A 20,269-nucleotide genomic window follows, 5' to 3' on the forward strand; every position below is an offset into this window, starting at 1 on the left:
GAAAGGTGTTCCTATGCAGCATTCCCACCAGATGCCACAGGTTCAGTAATGGATCTGACCAGAGGGGAATTCTCAGAGTCCTCAGCCCCAGCAAGTTCAGGATGTGAATGTTCAAAATAAAATTTAAATCTTATCAAGTGGGACTAAGATTAAATAACAGAAAATGCTGTAAAAACTCAGCAGGTCTGGCAGCATCTATGGAGAGAGAAACAGAGTTAATAATGTTTCAAGTCCTTATGCTGGTTAAGAAGTCATATTAGACTCAAAATGTTAACTCTGTTTCTCTCCCCACAGATGCTGCCAGACCTGCTGAGTTTTTCAAGCATTCTCTGTTTTTATTTCAGATTTCCATCATCCGCAGTATTTGCTTTTATTTTAGGGATTGAGATTGACACTTACTTGAGAAATAATCGATAATCTCAGTCTTGAGTCGTTGCCGATCTTCAGGATATCCGGTTCCTGGTGGTCCCGGTGGTCCTGGGGGCCCTTGAGGGCCTGCAATACTATAACCCGAATCTAGAGGCACAGAGGCATTGCGATTAGTGGTGACACTGGACTAATACAATGGTGATGGAGCAGTGAGAATGCGCAGAGCCACTGCTGGCATCCTAATGCTGAGGAGTTTACAGCACACACCAACAGCACTGCACACAGGCACCAATCAGTTTACAGCACACACAAACAGCGCTGCACACAGGCACCAATCAGTTTACAGCACACACAAACAGCACTGCACACAGGCACCAATCAGTTTACAGCACACACAAACAGCACTGCACACAGGCACCAATCAGTTTACAGCACACAAACAGCACTGCACACAGGCACCAATCAGTTTACAGCACACAAACAGCACTGCACACAGGCACCAATCAGTTTACAGCACACACAAACAGCACTGCACACAGGCACCAATCAGTTTACAGCACACACAAACAGCACTGCACACAGGCACCAATCAGTTTACAGCACACACAAATAGCACTGCACACAGGCACCAATCAGTTTACAGCACACACAAACAGCACTGCACACAGGCACCAATCAGTTTACAGCACACACAAATAGCACTGCACACAGGCACCAATCAGTTTACAGCACACACAAATAGCGCTGCACACAGGCACCAATCAGTTTACAGCACACACAAATAGCACTGCACACAGGCACCAATCAGTTTACAGCACACACAAACAGCACTGCACATAGGCACCAATCAGTTTACAGCACACACAAACAGCACTGCACACATGCACCAATCAGTTTACAGCACACACAAACAGCACTGCACACAGGCACCAATCAGTTTACAGCACACACCAACAGCACTGCACACAGGCACCAATCAGTTTACAGCACACACAAACAGCACTGCACACAGGCACCAATCAGTTTACAGCACACACAAACAGCACTGCACACAGGCACCAATCAGTTTACAGCACACAAACAGCACTGCACACAGGCACCAATCAGTTTACAGCACACACAAATAGCGCTGCACACAGGCACCAATCAGTTTACAGCACACACAAATAGCATTGCACATTGGCACCAATCAGTTTACAGCACCACAAACAGCACTGCACACAGGCACCAATCAGTTTACAGCACACAGAAACAGCACTGCACACAGGCACCAATCAGTTTACAGCACACACAAATAGCGCTGCACACAGGCACCAATCAGTTTACAGCACACACAAACAGCACTGCACACAGGCACCAATCAGTTTACAGCACACAAATAGCGCTGCACACAGGCACCAATCAGTTTACAGCACACACAAATAGCGCTGCACACAGGCACCAATCAGTTTACAGCACACACAAATAGCACTGCACATTGGCACCAATTAGTTTACAGTACCACAAACAGCACTGCACACAGGCACCAATCAGTTTACAGCACACACAAACAGCACTGCACACAGGCACCAATCAGTTTACAGCACACACAAACAGCACTGCACACAGGCACCAATCAGTTTACAGCACACACAAACAGCACTGCACACAGGCACCAATCAGTTTACAGCACACACAAATAGCACTGCACACAGGCACCAATCAGTTTACAGCACACACAAATAGCGCTGCACACAGGCACCAATCAGTTTACAGCACACACAAATAGCACTGCACACAGGCACCAATCAGTTTACAGCACACACAAATAGCACTGCACACAGGCACCAATCAGTTTACAGCACACACAAACAGCACTGCACACAGGCACCAATCAGTTTACAGCACACACAAATAGCACTGCACACAGGCACCAATCAGTTTACAGCACACACAAATAGCGCTGCACACAGGCACCAATCTGTTTACAGCACACACAAATAGCACTGCACACAGGCACCAATCAGTTTACAGCACACACAAATAGCACTGCACACATGCACCAATCAGTTTACAGCACACACAAATAGCACTGCACACAGGCACCAATCAGTTTACAGCACACACAAACAGCACTGCACATAGGCACCAATCAATCAAAAAGTTTCCCGCAGACTCAGGAACATCCAGAGGCATCTCACAGTGTTACTCCACAGTGACATTGCTCCTGCCCTCCTCCCGATGCCCACTACCATCTACCCCCAAAACAACCGGTTCTGAAGCCTCAGATTCTTACTGCAGTAGAGCTCAGGGCACCGTGTCCCTATCTCACCTCACTCAAGTCCCAATTCTTCACCTGCACGTCTGGGCATTGAGGGTTAGCTGGTTGGTCAAAATTGAAGGGCATCACAACCAAAATTGGAGAAAACGTTCATTAAAAATATAAGAAATGAAATTACTTTGAATGTAGGAAACAACATCTTCAATGCGGAAGTTTCCACCTCCGAGACCAGGAGGTCCAACCGGTCCTGGCAGACCCCGTGGCCCAGGAGGGCCAGGTTGACCGAGAATTCTCCGAACGGAAGAGGCTAAATTAAGTAAAATGAGAGTTTGTTCAGAACATGCAGAAAACACAATAAGAACAGTTAGAAAAATTGTTCCTACACAGTGAATATTAGAGGAATTAGGTCAACAGCACCTTTCAAACATGCGACCTTTACCATAGAAGGACAAGAGCAGCAAACACATGGGAACACTAAGTTCCCCTCCAAGTCACTCACCATCCTCAATTGGAAATATATGGCTGTTCCTTCACTGTCGCTGGGTCAAAATCCTGGAACTCCCTCCCTAACAGCACTGTGAGTGTACCTACACCACATGGACTGCAGCGGGTCAAGAAGGTAGCTCACCAACACCTTCGAGGGCAATTAGGGATGGGCTATAAATGCTGGCCCAGCCAGCGATGCCCACATCCCGTGAAAGAATAAAAACAAAGGTGTCAGCCCAGGTCAATTAGCAGCTGTGTCTCCGGGTCAGAAAGAAGTGGAGAGCTGGTGTGTGGACTGCCGCAGTTGTGTATTACGTTCTTCTCTTCAACGTAAACGTACCAATCACACAAGGATTGGCAAAACAATAATGTGGGTTCTTTATTTGAAGATAAGACTATATACAAAAAGAGTTAACTAGGAGACTATGGATCGTACATATCTGAATCTTATTTCTGCTGCTGGTAGACTGAATACAAGTCATGGAACCGATACATCATATCCTGTTGAGGTGGTAGTGATTGACAGCAGTTTAAGATACACCCCTTAACAGTACATGTTATGTTATATTATATTATATGTTACCTGATATCAGAACATTTGGAGAGCTGGGGTTGTGGGGAGGGGCCGGGCTGTGGGGAGGGGCCGGGCTGTGGGGAGGGGTGTGATTGTGGGTAGAGGAGAGGGTTTGAGGTTGTACATTTAATTCCATTGCTGGCTGATGATACTTACTTTGTAGAAGAGCTATTAGCTCGCTGCTGGACACAGAGCCTGCTGAGCCAGGAGGACCAGGTGGTCCTTGGACCCCAAGACTCATTCCTGAACCTGGCGGGGAGGCAGAAATAAAAGGGGCCGTTAAATCACCATCGTCACTCAGTATTGGTTTACAAAGGCACAATGCCACAGTTTGGTAAAGTGCAGGTCACCTCCACATCATCAAAAAACAGGCTCAGGACAGGAGTGTCAACCTGGGTGAAAAATGAATCTCCCTGTCCTGAACCCACTGCATGGCCAGTGAGTCCACTTCACCATCACTGAGCAGCTGATTGTCCCCATTTACCCACCTTTGCTGCATTTCCCTCAGTACTCTTAACCAAAATCTATCAATCTTGGTCTTAAAAGCTCCAGTCGACCCTCAGCATTCTCAGCTTTTGGGGGAGAGAGTTCCTGGTTTCCAATCTGCATTGTGAGAAGAATTGCCTCCTGACATCAACCCTGAACAGCCTGGCTTTAATTTTAAGGTTCTGCCCTCTTGTTCAGGACTCCCCCAACCAAAAGAAATAGTTTCTCTCTATCGACCCTATTGAATCCTTTAATCATTATAAACACCTCAATTAGATCACCCCTTAATCTTCTGAACTCAAGGGAATACAAGCCTAGTCTATATAACCTCTCCACATAATTTAATCCTTTTAGCCCCAGGATCATTCTGGTGAATCTACCCTGCATCCACTCTAAGGCCAATATCTCCAGCCAGAGGCGCGGGCTCCAGAAATGGACAGTTACTGCCGGGTGTGGTCTGACCGGGGCTCTGTAAAGCTGTCACATCACTTCCTCTCCTTGGTGCTCCAGTCCTCATGAGAAAAAGGCCAACTTTCCATGAGCCTTTTGATAGCTTTTTGTACCTAACCACTAGCTTTCAGCAGTATCTGTACTTGGGCACCCAAATACCTTTGTCCTTCCACAGCTCCAAGTCTCTCATCATTTACAAGATATTCCCATTTGTATTTCTCAGACCTGAAGTGACTGTCTTTCCACTTTCCCACATTGACCTCTATCTGCCACATGTCCGCCTGACACTTACTCCTCATGTAATCTCGGACACGGGTAGCAATGTCTCCGTAATTGAGCTGCACATTTGTCGTTCCTTCTAACGTTGTGTAACCTGGGCGCCCGGGTGGTCCTTGTGGTCCTGGTGGTCCCATCAAATATCTTCGAATGTTCTCATCTGCAGAGAGAATTTGAAAACCAGCAGCACGTTCAATAAATTGAGAGATTAAAACTATCAGGAAATACCCAACAGACCGGTCCTCTTTTCTCTAGGCCTGATAAAGGTCTTTAAAATTATGAAAAGGTTTGATGAGGTCAACATATAGGTGATGTTTTCACTTGGGGAGAAATCTAAAACTAGGGGCTAAAGTTATAAGATCGTCACTAATAAATCCAATCGGGAATTCAGGAGAAATCTCTTTACCCAGAGAGTGGTGAGAATGTGGAACTCGCTGCCACGGGGAATGGTTGAAGTAAATAGTATAGATGCACTTAAGGGAAGTTGGATAAACACAGGAGGAGCAGAGGAATAGAAGAATATAGTGACAGGGTGAGATTAAGCTGATTGGGAGGAGGCTCCGTACCAGCATAGACCACTTGGGCTGAGGGGCCTGTTTCTGTGATGTAGATTCTATATAATTCAATGTAAAAACTGGATACAGGTGGAGACAAAGAAAGTGCTCTGTCTGGAGGCGCACTGACCCCTGGCATTCTGTAGGTGCTCACCCCACGACACCAGACAACTTGCTGATAGCCCCAATCTATGTTGTCATTTGGCCAATGTAAAGGAGGGGATGAGCCCACAAAGGGGTCAAGGCAGAATCAGTACGTTGTTAAATACAAGGTAATGTGCATGGGATTCGAAACAGAACCTGAAGCCCAGATAGAAGCGTGTCCACTGGCAGAGGGAAGGCCTCCGGGTTTGCTAATTGGCTTTACGCTGGGTGATTCAGTCACTGTGAACCAGAGTCAAAGAAAAGGATCATTCCACCCACAGCATGCGAGGGAGTGCTGTGTTTATATAAGAGTATAGGAACTGGAAGAGGCCATTCAGCCCTTTCAGCCCTTTCTTCCATTCAATTATTTGGTGGCTGATCTGTAAGTGAACTCCATTCACCTGCTTGTTTATCTTCTCTAATTCTCTAACCTTGTTCCCTTTTAAATTTTGTTACTGACACCTTCAACGCTGCTGTGTCCTATTTCACCACCAAAATGTGTGTATGAGATATTGCCGGCTCATCTCCCCGTGTATTGATAATTGAAACGTATTGTTCTAACAAAAGCAATGGGAAAAAGCCATTGGCTGCATGGAGCCACACAGACTTGCGGGGCCCTCGTCCGAGTTCCCTCAAACCATACCTAGGCACTCGGTTATTGAAGTGATACTTACCCTGGATCATAGCACTGAGATCCCCTGTCACAGAGATAGACCCTGGGGCACCAGGAGCACCTGGCGGTCCTGGGGGACCAGGCCGGCCTGACCCAGCCATCCAACCTGGAAGAAAAGAGAAATTGGTAAAGGGTGAGTGACATGAGGGAGACCTAACATGTTACCTTACCTTGGCTCGGGGCTAGACTGGGGGCTGATAACATCCAGTCCCCAGGAATGTAGACCTGATGTGAGGATTACTACCCTGGGTGTAAAGGTCGTTGCTGAGCCCCAGTTGGGGGACATTTTTGACTGAAGCGTGGGAAATTGAGAGTCTATCCTTCATCACACTACGTAGGAACATAGGAGCAGGAGTAGGCCATTCAACCCTTCAAGCCTGTTCCACCATTCAGTAAGATCATGGCTGATCTGATGGTGATCTCAGCTCCACTTTCCTCTCTGCGACCTCTAACCCTTGAATACATTGCCTAACAAAATTCAAAGGCCCAGCCTCCATTACTTTCTGAGGAAGAGAATTCCACACATCAACACCCCTATCGGAGAAAAAGTTTCTCCTCATCTCTGTCTTAAAAGGGAGACCTCTGATTTTTAAACTATGTGCCCTCATTCTAGTCTCCCCCACAAGAGGAAACATCCTTTGGGTATCCACCCTACCAAGTACCCTCTGGATCTTATATATTTCAATAAGATCACCTCTCATTTTTCTAAATTCCAATGGCTATAGGCCTAACCCATTCAACCTTTCTTCATAAGACAACCTCTTCAAGACAGGAAGGAGTGCAGTGAACTTGTGGGTTCATTATGGGTTCCAGTGGAACTCACACTGAGCCTCTTACACTACCGCCTGAAACAGGCCAAGAGCCAACTAGCAGAGGGAAGGCCTCTCAGTCTGATTCACTCATTGGCCTGAAACATCATGGAGATACTGTTCTCTTGTCACAACCTGGTCACCAGCCCCATCACCACACCCCCCTCCACCCTCTGGGTACGTCACTACACTAGTTACAATTATGCAACACTTACGGCATACTACACACACCAGGCACAGCCCTATAATGACCTCCTCAATAATAGGTTTCAGCAATTTCCCTATGATAGAAGTTAAGCCAACTGGCCTATGGTTTTCTGCTTTCTGTCTCCCTCCTTTCTTCAATAGATGGGTCACATTTGCTATTTTCTAATCTGATAGGACCTTTCCAGAATCTAAGCAATTTTGGAAAATTTAAACCAATGCATCTACTAACTCAGCAGCCACTTATTTTAAGGCCCTAGGATGAATCAATCAGGACCTGGGGACTTGTCAGCTTTTAGTTCTAATAATTTTCTCAGTACTGTCATGAAGCTACTAACATATATAATATTATTGGAAAATATTTTTCTTTTAAAATAGAGGTTTAGTATGTGGGTATGTCTTAATTGTATTAAAGCCAGCTAGTCTGAGTGCTTTGATGTGTACTAGTTTTGATATGTGGGAGAGCTAGAGTGTATTTGCATTTTTTGAATAGAGCATTCAAGAAGTGGGGTGAAAACTGACACCTATCTCGCAGATACCAAGCAATATGTTTATATTACTAATACAATTAGTACTATGATAAAAAGTTTTAGTGTTAGAGAGGTTTAGTTCAGATGTTGTTGATACAATGATAATTTATATTCAATGGGCTGTGCTAGGTATAACTTCAGCAGTGTTGTGTGTGTAGAGCAGAGGCAATGTGAGATCAAAAGGCAGCTGTAAGCCTCCAACCGTCTCCACAGGAACCAAAGTGAAAATAACCTCATTTTGAATTTTTAAGGTGAAAATGCTTTGTCTGGCGTCTGGTAAAATCTATGGGTTGCTGTTGCCTTAATGGAGATTAGTTTGGGAATTTGTTAAAAGTTATGATCGTAGTAATTTGAAGCCATGTGTATATATATATTTTAACCTGTGTAAATTAATAAAATATTTCATTTTGTTTAATGTAAAACCTCAAGAACTGGTGGTCTGATTCTTGAATTTAGAGTTGCATCTCAAACTCAAATTATCATAAGTTATGATAATTGCTTAAGGTTTTCCTCTGGGATTTTTAAAATAACTCAGCTTTACCAACTACGCGGTCATAACAATTGGGGGTTCTTGCCGGGATAAATTATATTTCTAATTTCTTGATTGGTTTGGAATTGGTGAATCTTAAAGGTTACGAGAGACACTTTGAATTCAGGAGCTGGTGAGGTATTCTAGAAGTGGTGAGACTGCAAGATGGCTTTGGCAATTGCTAAGTCTTCTCTGGGTGTAGAAGAGATAACTCTGATTGGGTTAGAGAAAGTAACCAAAAGTAAGCTAACAAAGCTGGCTGATAAGTTAAAATTGGGGTTACAAGGAAATCAGATATAGTTAAAAGTATATACAGCATCTGCAGTTGGAAATGAAACCTAGCGAGTCACAGTTGGAGGAAGTGAGATTTCAGTTGCAAATGAAAATGCTTGAATTAGAAGCAAAGGGCAGAGAAATGGCTTTTAAAAAGGAATTAGAAATTGCAAAGATGGAGAAGGAGGAAAGAGAAAGAGAGAGAGAAAGAGAATTCCAACTGAAAATGTTGGCAGTTAAAAAAGAGACACTAGGGGGTGAGGAAGGATTTATCTCCAGAGTAGAATCCAGTGGGGAGATGTTTAAATTTGTACAAGCTCTTCCAAAGTTTGAGGAAAAAGATATTGAAGCATTCTTTATTTAATTTGAGAAGCTAGCTAAACAGATGAAATGGCCACAGGAAAACTGGGCATTATTATTACAGTCTAAGTTGTTAGGTAAGGCGCTTGAGGTCATTGCTTCACTTTCAGAAGAAATGTCAGTGAGTTATGATGTGGTGAAAAAAGCTATTTTGAGTGCATATGAGTTGGTTCCTGAAGCATATGGGCAGAAATTTAGGAATATGAGAAAACAGCCTGGGCAAACTTATATTGAGTTTGAAAGAGTAAAACAAAGTAATTTTGACCAGTAGATATGGGCTTTAAAAATAGAAACAACCAATGCAGCTCTTAGGGAAGTCATTCTTTTGGAAGAATTTAAAGATTCAATCCCTTCAGTAATGAGAACTCATGTGGAGGAACAGAGGGTTGATTCTGTAAGACAAGCAGCACAGATAGCTGATGATTATGAGTTAGTTCATAGAGCTAACCCTTTTTTTCATCACCTTTTCAAATTGGCAAAGGAGAAAAAGTGGGATGGTGAAAGGTAGGCAGGTATTCAGGGAAGAGAAGGGGTAGCTGGAAATTCCCAGGAAGTTTTTTCTCAGAATACAAAGGAAGGTGCTGAAGGTAGAAGTGACATTCGAAAATTGAGGTGTTTTCATTGTAATAAAGCAGGGCACGCAAAGTCAGTACGTTGGAGATTGCAGAAAAAATCAGTAGGAATTGTTGGGGTACAGAAAAGATCTGGAAGTAAAAGTACTGTGGGCTCTGAGGTTCAGGCACAGGAGAAACCAATGGTTTGTGTACAGGTGTAACAGGGAGAATCAGTGAAAGGTAAAGAAGTGGGAATGTGTTCACAGTTTACTCAAGAGAATTCTGAGGACCAGGTTGCAGAAATGTTTAAAGACTTTGTATGTGAAGGGAAAGTCTTTCCATGTGTACAGGATGGAGTAGGTAAAGATGTTAAAATTTTAAGAGACACAGGGGCTAGTCAATCCTTAATGTTGTGGGATAGTGATATTTGTTGTTTAAAGGGAGTATTGTAGGAGAAGGTAATAATAAGTGGGGTTCATGAAGATGCTAAATCTATTCCGTTGTGGAAGGCAAATTTAAAGAGCAGATGGAAGACAGGTGATGTTATAGTTGGAGTGGTAGAAAAATTGCCCACAGCAGGGGTTCAATTTATTCTGGGGAACGATATAGCTGGATCACAAATGTGGGTGATGCCTATGGTAGTTGAGCAGCCTGTAGAAGTGTTTTCAACAGAGGTGTTGCAGAAGGAACATCCTGGATTGTTTCCTGATTGTGTTATAATGAGATCTAAGGTCCATAGGGAAGAACAAGATAAACAAGATAAGCAGGCAGTTCAAAGGCAAGAAGGTGTTGAAATCCAATTAGCTGGCACTGTGTTTGATAACATTGTTCAGGAGGAACAGCTCAGCTGAAATGTTTAACTCAAAGAGGTTAGTGGAGTTATAGAAAAATGATTTGCAATTAAAACAGTTATATCAGAAAGCTTATTCAGAAACATAAGCAAAATGTATTCCAGTATGTTATTATCTTCAGGAAGGTATTCTGATGAGAAAATGGCGGTCGGATCATGTCTCAGCAAATGAAAACTGGAGGGAGGTGCATCAGGTTGTTATCCCATTAGGGTATAGATATGAGATTCTAAAGATTGTTCATGAAATTCCAATGGGGGGACATTTAGGAATTAATAAACAGGAAAAGATACAGAGTTTTTTTTTGGGACAGGATTGCATAGGGATGTAGTCAAATTCTATAGAACCTGTTATACATGTCAAATAACAGGAAAACCACAAGCAGTGATTAAGCTGGTGCCTTTAATCCCAATACCAGCATTTGAAGAACCTTTTACCAGGGTCATGATTGATTGTGTAGGACCCTCCCTAAGACTAAAAGTGGAATCAGTATTTATTGACAATAATGGATGTGTCAACCAGGTTTCCTGAAGCGATACCTTTAAGAAATATTATAACTAAGACGATTGTGGAGGAGTTAATTAAATTTTTTTACAAGATATAGTTTACCTAAAGATCAGGGGTCAAATCTGATGTCACAGCTGTTTAGGGAAGTAATGAACAGTTTGGGGATAAAACAGTTTAAGTTAACAGCTTATCATCCAGAGTCACAGGGAGCTTTGGAAAGGTGACATCAAACTTTAAAAACTATGATAAGAGCATACTGTCAGGATTATCCACAAGATTGGGATACAGGAATTCCATTTTTCTTCTTTGCTATCAGAGATGCTCCTAATGCATCGACTGGTTTTAGCCCTTTTGAACTACTCCCACTGCAAGTTCCTCTCCAGCCCAAAGAACATGTCCTGAACCCTGGCACTGGGCAGGCAACACAGCTGTCTGTACTCCCACTCTTGACTGCAGAGAACTGTCTATCCCCCTGCCTATACTGTCCCCTACTACCGCGACATTCCTATTAACCTCCCCCACCTGAATGACTTCCTGAACCATAGTGCCATGGTCAGTTTGTTCGTCCACTCTGCAGATCTTGCTTTCATCCATACAGACTGCAAGAACTTCAAAACTAAACAACTGCAAAGGCTGAGGGTCCTCCAAACTACTTGTCCTGGATCACCCCAGAATCCAGGAACTCCCATATCTGAACGCGCAACACATCATCTGCCCTGTCATCATTAATAAACACTGCTACTCCCAATAACCTTTACTACTGCTAGTAAACCTTGCTACAACTAATAAAACTTTACAATTAAGTATTACGCTGCATGTGTTTTGAAGATAAACAAGCAAAATATTCACAAACCAATCACTTATCTATTTTCCTGTGATGTCACACTTTAATTTCTCTCAGAACGTGGCGCTCTGCTCTGGAGCCACAGACTGGACTGGGTTGGATAGATCTTCTAACGGTGGTTACTGCCTCCAGGTCCTCTTTTCACTTTTACGCACATGCAGTCTATACATACGCTTAGTATACCATACACACTCAGTTTACACACACATTGATATCCACACACACATGTGCACGCGCACACATACATGAGCGCACGCACTCAGTGTACAAAGGCCTGTGAATTTACGACAGACTCAGCGATTGAGACTTACTTCTGGTGTAATCAGTGACGTAAGCTTCCAGCTCTGACCGACTCACCCCATCGCTTCGTGGGCCAGGGGCTCCAGGAGGTCCCTGGGGTCCGCGGAGGTATCGCTGGACATCCTCATCTGTAGGACACAGAGACCAGGCAGTGAATAGCAACATTATTGTCACACTCCTGATAGATTGGTACTAACTCACTACACTGCCTTCTCTGCACACACCATCACCCTCTACTCTGTTCCCATCAAACACTCTCAGGGCAGGTGCAGCATGGGGTTAGATACAGCGTAAAGCTCCCTCTACACTGTCCCCATCAAACGCTCCCAGAGCAGGTACAGCACAGTGGTAGATACAGAGTAAAGCTCCCTCTACACTGTCCCCATCAAACACTCCCAGGACAGGTACAGCACGGGGTTAGACACAGAGTAAAGCTCCCTCTACACTGTCCCCATCAAATGCTCCCAGAGCAGGTACAGCACGGTGGTAGATACAGAGTAAAGCTCCCTCTACACTGTCCCCATCAAACACTCCCAGAGCAGGTACAGCACGGGGTTAGATAGAGAGTAAAGTTCCCTCTACACTGTCCCCAAACATTCCCAGGACAGGTACAGCACGGGGTTAGATACAGAGTAAAGCTCCCCCCACACTGTCCCCATCAAACACACCCAGGACAGGTACAGCACAGGGTTAGATACAGAGTAAACCTCTTTCTAGGTGTTACATTCCTGGGTTGGAGTCATTGTGTCATTATGGTACAGAAGGAAGCCATTCAGTCAGCTCTCTGCAGTGGAATCCAGTCAGTCACTAATGGACAACACAGGATCTAAGCTGAATATTAGACTGGGTGATATTTTTAAAATCTGCACCACATCCGGAGGTTTGTACAGGCCCTCACTCCAGTCTAATCCCCTCGATAAATGTTACGTCCTTCCACCCTGCCATCAACTAGGCCGAATGTGAAATGCTGAGCCCCTGTAGCTCACTCCCAGCTGTCCCCATACTTACTTTGCAGATAGACAGACAGGTCAGCGCTTGATATTGTCCCTGGTGGACCAGGAGGTCCTGGAAGTCCTCTCACACCAGCACCCACTCCTGAATCTGGAAAAAAGACATTTGTCTGAAAACTGCCCATCTGGCCAGTCTGACACCCACATGACCCCATCCTTCTGACCCCCTCATGACCCCACACTTCTGACTCCCCCTACATGAACCCATTGCTCCACCCATTAATCAGTTTTTATTTTCTCTCCAGTTTTCTTTCTCCCTCTCCTGAAAACATTGACCCGGGCTGGGGTACATTCTCATGGGCACTGTGCAACATTGGGGTACATTCCCGGTTTGGTGTACAGGCCCAAGTCGGGGTAGCCTCACGGGTACTGAGCAATTTGGGATGCAGCCCCAGTTTGGGTATACAGACAGAACTGGGGGCACACTCCCAGGTTGGGGGTACAGTCCCACAGGCACTGAGCAGTGATGGGGTACAGTCCCGGGTTTGAGTACAGACCCGAGTTGGGGTTAAAGACCCGTGGTCACTGACCAATGATGAGGTACAGTTGGAGCCAATCACTCTTCACCTGGGAACCCAGAATTTGAATGTCAGTCAACTATTTCACAGGGTGTGGCATCACAACCTAGCCTGATCTGTTCCTCAGTCAAGCACCCCACACCCCGCCAGGGAACCCTCACTCAGAGCAACTGACTCCATTAATGAGCAGGAATCCTGGATTACTGTGTACTGAGTCCCACCCACGTGGCATGGAACCTGGGATCTTCCTATACTATTGCACTCAGGACCAGGTTTAGCAGTCCCTTTGTGTTGGACCATGCTGGGGAGGTTCTGACCCTCAACAACAGGAGAGGTGGATCTTACTCCTCATGTAATCAATGACTTGATTGGAGATCTCCAAATATTCCTGACGTTCCAGCGCTCTGTGATTCCCCATCGGCCCTGGGGGTCCAGGTGGACCTGGTGGTCCAACAATTGATCGCCGGACACCATCAGCTGCAAAACCAACCAGAGCGGTTGAAACCCCTCATGCAGTCACAATATACCACTGCCCCCCCCCCCCACCCCCGCATACAATATACATCCCCATACAATATACCCCTGTATCACATTAAGAGGTGAAAGGGACGGACGAACTTAAAACGATTACAATCACCAAGGAAAGTCTAGTGAGAAAATTACTCAAACTAAAAGCTGACAAGTCCCCGGGTGCTGATGGATTTCATCCTATGGTCTTAAAAGAAATGTCTGCTGATATAATAGATGCATTGGCTGGAATTTTCCAGCCCCTCAGGCCAGAGGGATCTTCTGGCCCCGCCGATGTGAACAGAGATTTCAAAGGCTCGCTGGCTCCGCCGTGGATTGGGGGGGGGTGGGGGGTGGGGGTGGAGGAAGGGGTGGGGGGGGGGGGTGGGGGGGGGGGGGGGGAGGGAGGGGGCCGGAAAATTTGGCCATTGGTTTTAATTTTCCAAAATTCTCTAGATTCCAGGAATTCCCATCAGATTGGGAAATAGTGAATGTGACTCCTCTATTCAAGAAAGGAGGGAGACAGAAAGCAGGAAACTACAGGCCAGTTAGCTTAATATGTCATAGGGAAAATGCTGGAATCGATTATTAAGGAGGTTATAGCAGCGCACTTAGAAAATCTCAATGCAATCAAACAGCGTCAACATGGTTTTGTGAAAGCGAAATCATGTTTGACTAATTTATTAGAGTTCTTTGAGGAACAAGCAACATGGATAAAGGTGTACTTGGATTTCCAGAAGATATCTGATAAAAGTAACATATTGGCATGGATAAAGGGTTGGTTAGCTAACAGGAAACAGAGAGTAGGCATAAATAGGCCATTGGGGTTGGCAAGATGTAAGTAGCAGAGTGCCACAGGGTACTGGGGCCTCGACTATTTACAATCCATATCAATGATTTGGATGAAGGGGCTGAATATATGGCTGCTACATTTGTTGATGACACAAAGATAGATAGGTAGGAGAGTAAGTTGTAATGATGACATAAGGTGCAGGGTTTTGAGTTCAGCATGCAGGCCCGGGAGCAGCCAGGGAATGGACCACCACCTGGGAATGGCCCCCGGCCGCAATTTCACACTGGCTGGTCAATTAACGGCCAGCCGGCGTGAAACATGTGCTGAAATGCTCAGCGCTGCTGGAGTGGGGGGGGCGGGAGGACGGCAAGCGCTGAAGGCAACGCGGGTGCAGGGGAACGCACACCGAAAGCTCCCTGAGGGCAGAGAGCTGCCTCAGGGAGCTGAAGAATTCAAAAGCCATAAATAAAAATTTTCAAATGTCGAAAATATCAGGATCATTCACCTGAACATATGGCTGATGTAAATCCTGTCCAAACATTTTTATCTTTCTTTTAAATTAATATCTGAAACCTCATCCTGCCCTTGGATGAGGTTTCCTCAAAAAGGCAAAGGCAGCCTAGCTGATTCGCCTGCCCGCCAACCATAACGTTGGATGGGCAACTAAAAATCTTTGTTAACTGCGCCGTTACTGGGCTTAATTGCCCTCTTAATTGTTGGCGGGCGCGCTTCCAAGTTTAGCCCATGCCCGCCTACCGAGATATCGCGTGAGTGAGCAATGATGTCGGGACGCTCGCCCAATGCCATCACACGCTACTTTATGCTCAAGCAGGTTGGGCGCGTGCTCGCCCACTCAGTGAAAAATTCTGCCCAAGGAGTCTGCAAAGGGATATGGATAGGATAACTGGATCGGCAGAAAATTGGCCGATGGAGTATAATGTGAGAAAATGAGAACTTGTTCACTTTGGCAGGTAGAATAGAAAAGCAGCATATTATTTAAATGGAGAGAGATTGCAGAACTCTGTGGTGCAGGGGGATCTGGGTGTCCTGGTAAATGAATCACAAAAAGTGAATATGCAGGTACAGCAAGTGATTAGGAAGGCAAATGGAGTATTGATGTTTATTGAGATATTAAAGTAAGGAAATTTTTCTACAGTTTTACAGTTCGTGAGACCATATCTGGAGTGCTATGTACAGTTTTGGTCTCCTTATTTGAGAATGGATATTATTGCATTAGAAACATTGCAGGGAAGGTTCACTCAACTGATTCCTGGGATGAAGGGTTATCTTACGAGGAAAGATTGGACACATTGGGCCTGTATCCATTAGAGTTTAGAAGAATGAGAGGTGATCTTTTCGAAACATATAAGATCCCGAGGGGATTTGACAGGCTGGATGCTGAAAGGGCTTTTCCCCTTGTGGAAGAGACTAGAACTAGAGGATACAGTTTAAAAATCTTCCATTTAAGATGGAGATGAGAAGGAATTTCTTTTCCCAGGGGGTCGTTAGTCTACGGAATTCTCTTTCCCAGAGAGCAGCGGAGGTTTGGTCATCGAATATTTTTAAAGCCGAGATAGACTCCTTTGTCATTCAAGAACCTAAGGGTGTAGCGGGTAGACAGGAAAGTGGAGTTAAGGCCACAGTCAGATCAGCCATGATCTTAAATAGTGGAGCAGGCTCGAGGGGCCAAATGGCCTACTCCTGCTCCTAATTCATATGTAATATACCCCCCCATACAATATAACCCCCCCCTACAATATACTTCTCCTGTACAATATACCCCTGCACAATATACCCTCCACCGCTCGCACTGTGTAATTGTCAATGTAATCTAGCTGAGGTTGCCATGGATACTCACTCTGAAGGTATTCAATCACCGTCTGCCTGACGTTAGAGCTGGAAGTCGATCCAGATTCTCCCGGGGTACCTGGAGAGAGGAAGAGAAGTTAAATGGGAGGAAAAGCAGATAGTATATACTGACTAGATGTTACATTATGGTAAACTGAGGCTACTCAAAGCTTCTTACATATTAGTGTTAAGACATTCCATAGGCTACAGTGTTATAGATCAGGGCTTCCAAGAGGCTAAGGTTCCATTACCGGAGGAGCTGGGAGCTGCGTGTCCAATTGAGATCAGGAATCTTCCAGGTAGAGTAAGGAGGTACCATGGAGACAAGGCACCACCACCCCTCCCCACCCTTCTCACCCACCCCCAAGACCTGTAATATTGGCTATTCACATAGCCTGAGCTCACGTCAGTGATACACACACACACACAATAACACACACACACACACAATAACACACACACACACACAATAACACACACACACACAATAACACACACACACGCACACACACACACACAATAACACACACACACACAATAACACACACACACACAATAACACACACACACACACACACATAATAACACACACACACACAATAACACACACACACAATAACACACACACACAATAACACACACACACAATAACACACAATAACACACACACACACAATAACACACACACACACAATAACACACACACACACAATAACACACACACACACAATAACACACACACACACAATAACACACACAGCCAGTGACAACTTGTCTGGTTCTGCCTGGCCTGCGTTCAGGTCCTGTCTCTCCATTCAATGTTCCAGCTCATACTGAATGGTTCAAGAGAAATGATTTCTTCTGGGTTAAGTCTCACCTTGTGGTCCTGGTGGGCCAGGGGGTCCTGGGGGTCCTTGAAGGCCTCTGCCATTAGCTGCAACTGCAGGATGAAGAGACATGGGTGGTGACTAACATTCTGAGTAGCAAACCATGATTATAACTCATCTGACAATCCCTGTATCCTTCCCCCTTCCCTAATCCCACTGACTGAGGATCAACCACAATCGCTCGAACTCCTAGTCTTCTGGTATCAATTACAAATACTGACGGATAGTCATTCGTGTCACAGTGTGTGACTATCCCACCACTCAGTCAGGAAGATGTGGGTGCAAGTGCCACATGAGATTTGAGCACGAAATTCAGATTGACATTCCCATTGCAGTACCGAGGGTGTGTTGTACTGTTGGAAGGTCAGTACTGAGGGAGTGCTGCACTGTCAGATAGTCAGTACTGAGGGAGAACTGCATTGTCGGAGGGGCAGTACTGAGGATGTGTTGCGCTGTTAGAGATTGTTAAACAAAAGCCCTACCTATCCTCTCAGGTGTAAAAGGTCTCAAGGGCATTATACAAAAAGTAGGGGACTTCTCTCCAATGCCCCGGGGCCAATATTTGTCCCTCGACCAAAATCCTGAATAACAGATGATCTGGGTCGTTACCACATCACTGTTTACAGGATCTTGCTGTGCTCAAACTGGTTGCTGTGTTTCCTACTTTACAACAGTGGCTACATTTCAGAAGCGGTTCATTCCACTGTAAAGTGCTTAGAGACATTGCTAAGGTGATGAAAGGCTCTATAGGGAAGTTTTTCTTTGTGAGGAATCACAGTCCTTCCTGCCAGTCGCAGCAGTCAGTGGCTGATTTTCCTCACCCTAAACTGGTTGCACTGATTCCCGTTGGACAGGCAGGAAGCCTGAGCGGGAGCAGCACCAACCAAGGATAGGTCACAGCTTGGGGTTAGTCCACAGCTATAACACCACCAGCTGCTGCCCAGTTACTGAATGCAAAAACAATCCTAGGGAATCTAGGGATTACAGAGAGGGATAAAAATGCACAACATTCCTACCTTGTGATGATCGTCCAGGAATACCAGGGGCCCCTGGAATTCCGACTTCTCCTCTCTCACCTAGCAACACAATATGAGGAGAAAATGAGATTAGCATTGGCTGTACCGCAACATGTTTACTGAATGTGATGAGGAAACTGGGTGAGGTCACACTCTCGGTGCAGAGCAACCCTTTGAATACTCATTAATCTGTGAAACAGGGAGTCCCACCTCAGGAGGAGTTCATGAAGTACTGATGTGTGAAATATCAAGTGTCTTTGTCAGGGCACAGTTCACCAAAGCTTGAGGCACTGAGTGTATCTAGAACACGGGCTGATATTGAAGGAGGTTCTGTGACAGGGCTAATAACCCACAGAACGCGAGTTCAAATCCTACCGCAGCTGTTTCCGAATTTGAATTTATTTTTTAAAATTTGGAGATCAGCTGATCTCAGTAAAAGTGAGCATGAGGCTTTCCGATTGTCATTAAAAGCCCAGCTAGTTTACCAATATCCTCTGGGGAAAGAACTGCCATTTTCACCCAGTCTGGGTCTACGTGACTCCTGTTACACACCAATTTGGTTGCCCTTAACTGCCCTCTAAAGTGGCCCGGCCAGCCAGTTGGTTCAAGAGGAGACTCATCGTCACCTTCTCAAGGGCAACTAGGGATGGGCAATAAATGCTGCCCTTGTCAGCAACACCCACACGACCAGAATAAAGAAAAGCTGCAGCAAGTTTAACATAACATGTCAGAATCACATTGTAGGAGTTTATTCAAAAAACAGCCCATAAATCACAATCCCCCTCCCCTCTCACCAGTGGCACGGAGTCCAACACCAGCTCCCCAACCACCCACCGAATCTCCATTCACCCCCAAGCTGTCATCTCAAATTCAGTAAGGAAAGCTGGGAACCTTCCAGTCGGGTGGTTTTGTCACACAAGTTTTTAAAAATTCATTCAGGGAATGTGGGCTTTGCTGGCTGGGCCAGCATTTATTGCCCATCCCTAATTGCCCCTTGAGAAGGTGGTGGTGAGCTGCCTTCTTGAACCGCTACAGTCCATGTGGTGTAGGTACACCCACAGTGCTGTTAGGGAGGGAGTTCCAGGATTTTGATCCAGTGACAGTGAAGGAGCGGTGATATATTTCCAAGTCAGGATGGTGAGTGGCTTGGAGGGGAACTTCCAGGTGGTGGTGTTCCCATCTATCTACTGCCCTTGTCCTTCTAGATGGTAGTGATCGTGGGTTTGGAAGGTGTGATCATTGAGAGTGGTGGCAGTGAATATTATAGAAGCTCATTTCATTCAGCACACTGACCTCTGTCACCTTTACGACCGGGAGGTCCTGGGGGTCCTGGGGGTCCGGAAACAAATGAATCACCTGCTGAATAAGAACAGAGGATGCGAGAGAGGTCAGAGTGTAAAACTATTCAGGTTAGGAGTGATGGAACCCCCTCAGTTACTGTCAGAGTGGGATAGGGAAAACACAAGAATCAGCTACCCCAGATCCCCTGGAATGATGTACAGGTAGGAGATGAGAGGTAGTGTCCTCAGAGGTGTCACCCCAACATATAGCTCATCTTCCAGCCGAGTTGAATGATCAATCCCCAGGAACCTGTCTCTTGTTCACCTGACCATCTTGTCTTGAAGAGAGTGTCCCTGACACACCTCACCTGACATGCGCA

General features: G+C 45.3%; 1 protein-coding gene across 1 annotated transcript in view; it reads right to left on the reverse strand.

Annotated features, from left to right (window-relative positions):
• The window catches only part of LOC144694497 (uncharacterized), a 130,853-nt gene that overhangs the window by 26,975 nt on the left and 83,609 nt on the right, over positions 1 to 20,269 (reverse strand). Inside the window, exons 40-51 of the mRNA XM_078564993.1 lie at positions 19,903 to 19,968; positions 18,610 to 18,669; positions 17,584 to 17,646; positions 16,717 to 16,785; positions 13,904 to 14,035; positions 13,039 to 13,131; positions 12,042 to 12,158; positions 6,274 to 6,378; positions 4,918 to 5,061; positions 3,846 to 3,938; positions 2,808 to 2,936; positions 400 to 516 (exon numbers count right to left, since the gene is read on the reverse strand). Of these exons, the coding sequence (XP_078421119.1) occupies positions 400 to 516; positions 2,808 to 2,936; positions 3,846 to 3,938; positions 4,918 to 5,061; positions 6,274 to 6,378; positions 12,042 to 12,158; positions 13,039 to 13,131; positions 13,904 to 14,035; positions 16,717 to 16,785; positions 17,584 to 17,646; positions 18,610 to 18,669; positions 19,903 to 19,968 (1,188 nt within the window). The remainder of the gene's footprint in view (positions 1 to 399; positions 517 to 2,807; positions 2,937 to 3,845; positions 3,939 to 4,917; positions 5,062 to 6,273; positions 6,379 to 12,041; positions 12,159 to 13,038; positions 13,132 to 13,903; positions 14,036 to 16,716; positions 16,786 to 17,583; positions 17,647 to 18,609; positions 18,670 to 19,902; positions 19,969 to 20,269) is intronic.

This window comes from Cetorhinus maximus, chromosome 20, assembly GCF_964194155.1.
Source record: "Cetorhinus maximus chromosome 20, sCetMax3.hap1.1, whole genome shotgun sequence".
NCBI classification, from domain to species: Eukaryota; Metazoa; Chordata; class Chondrichthyes; order Lamniformes; family Cetorhinidae; genus Cetorhinus; species Cetorhinus maximus.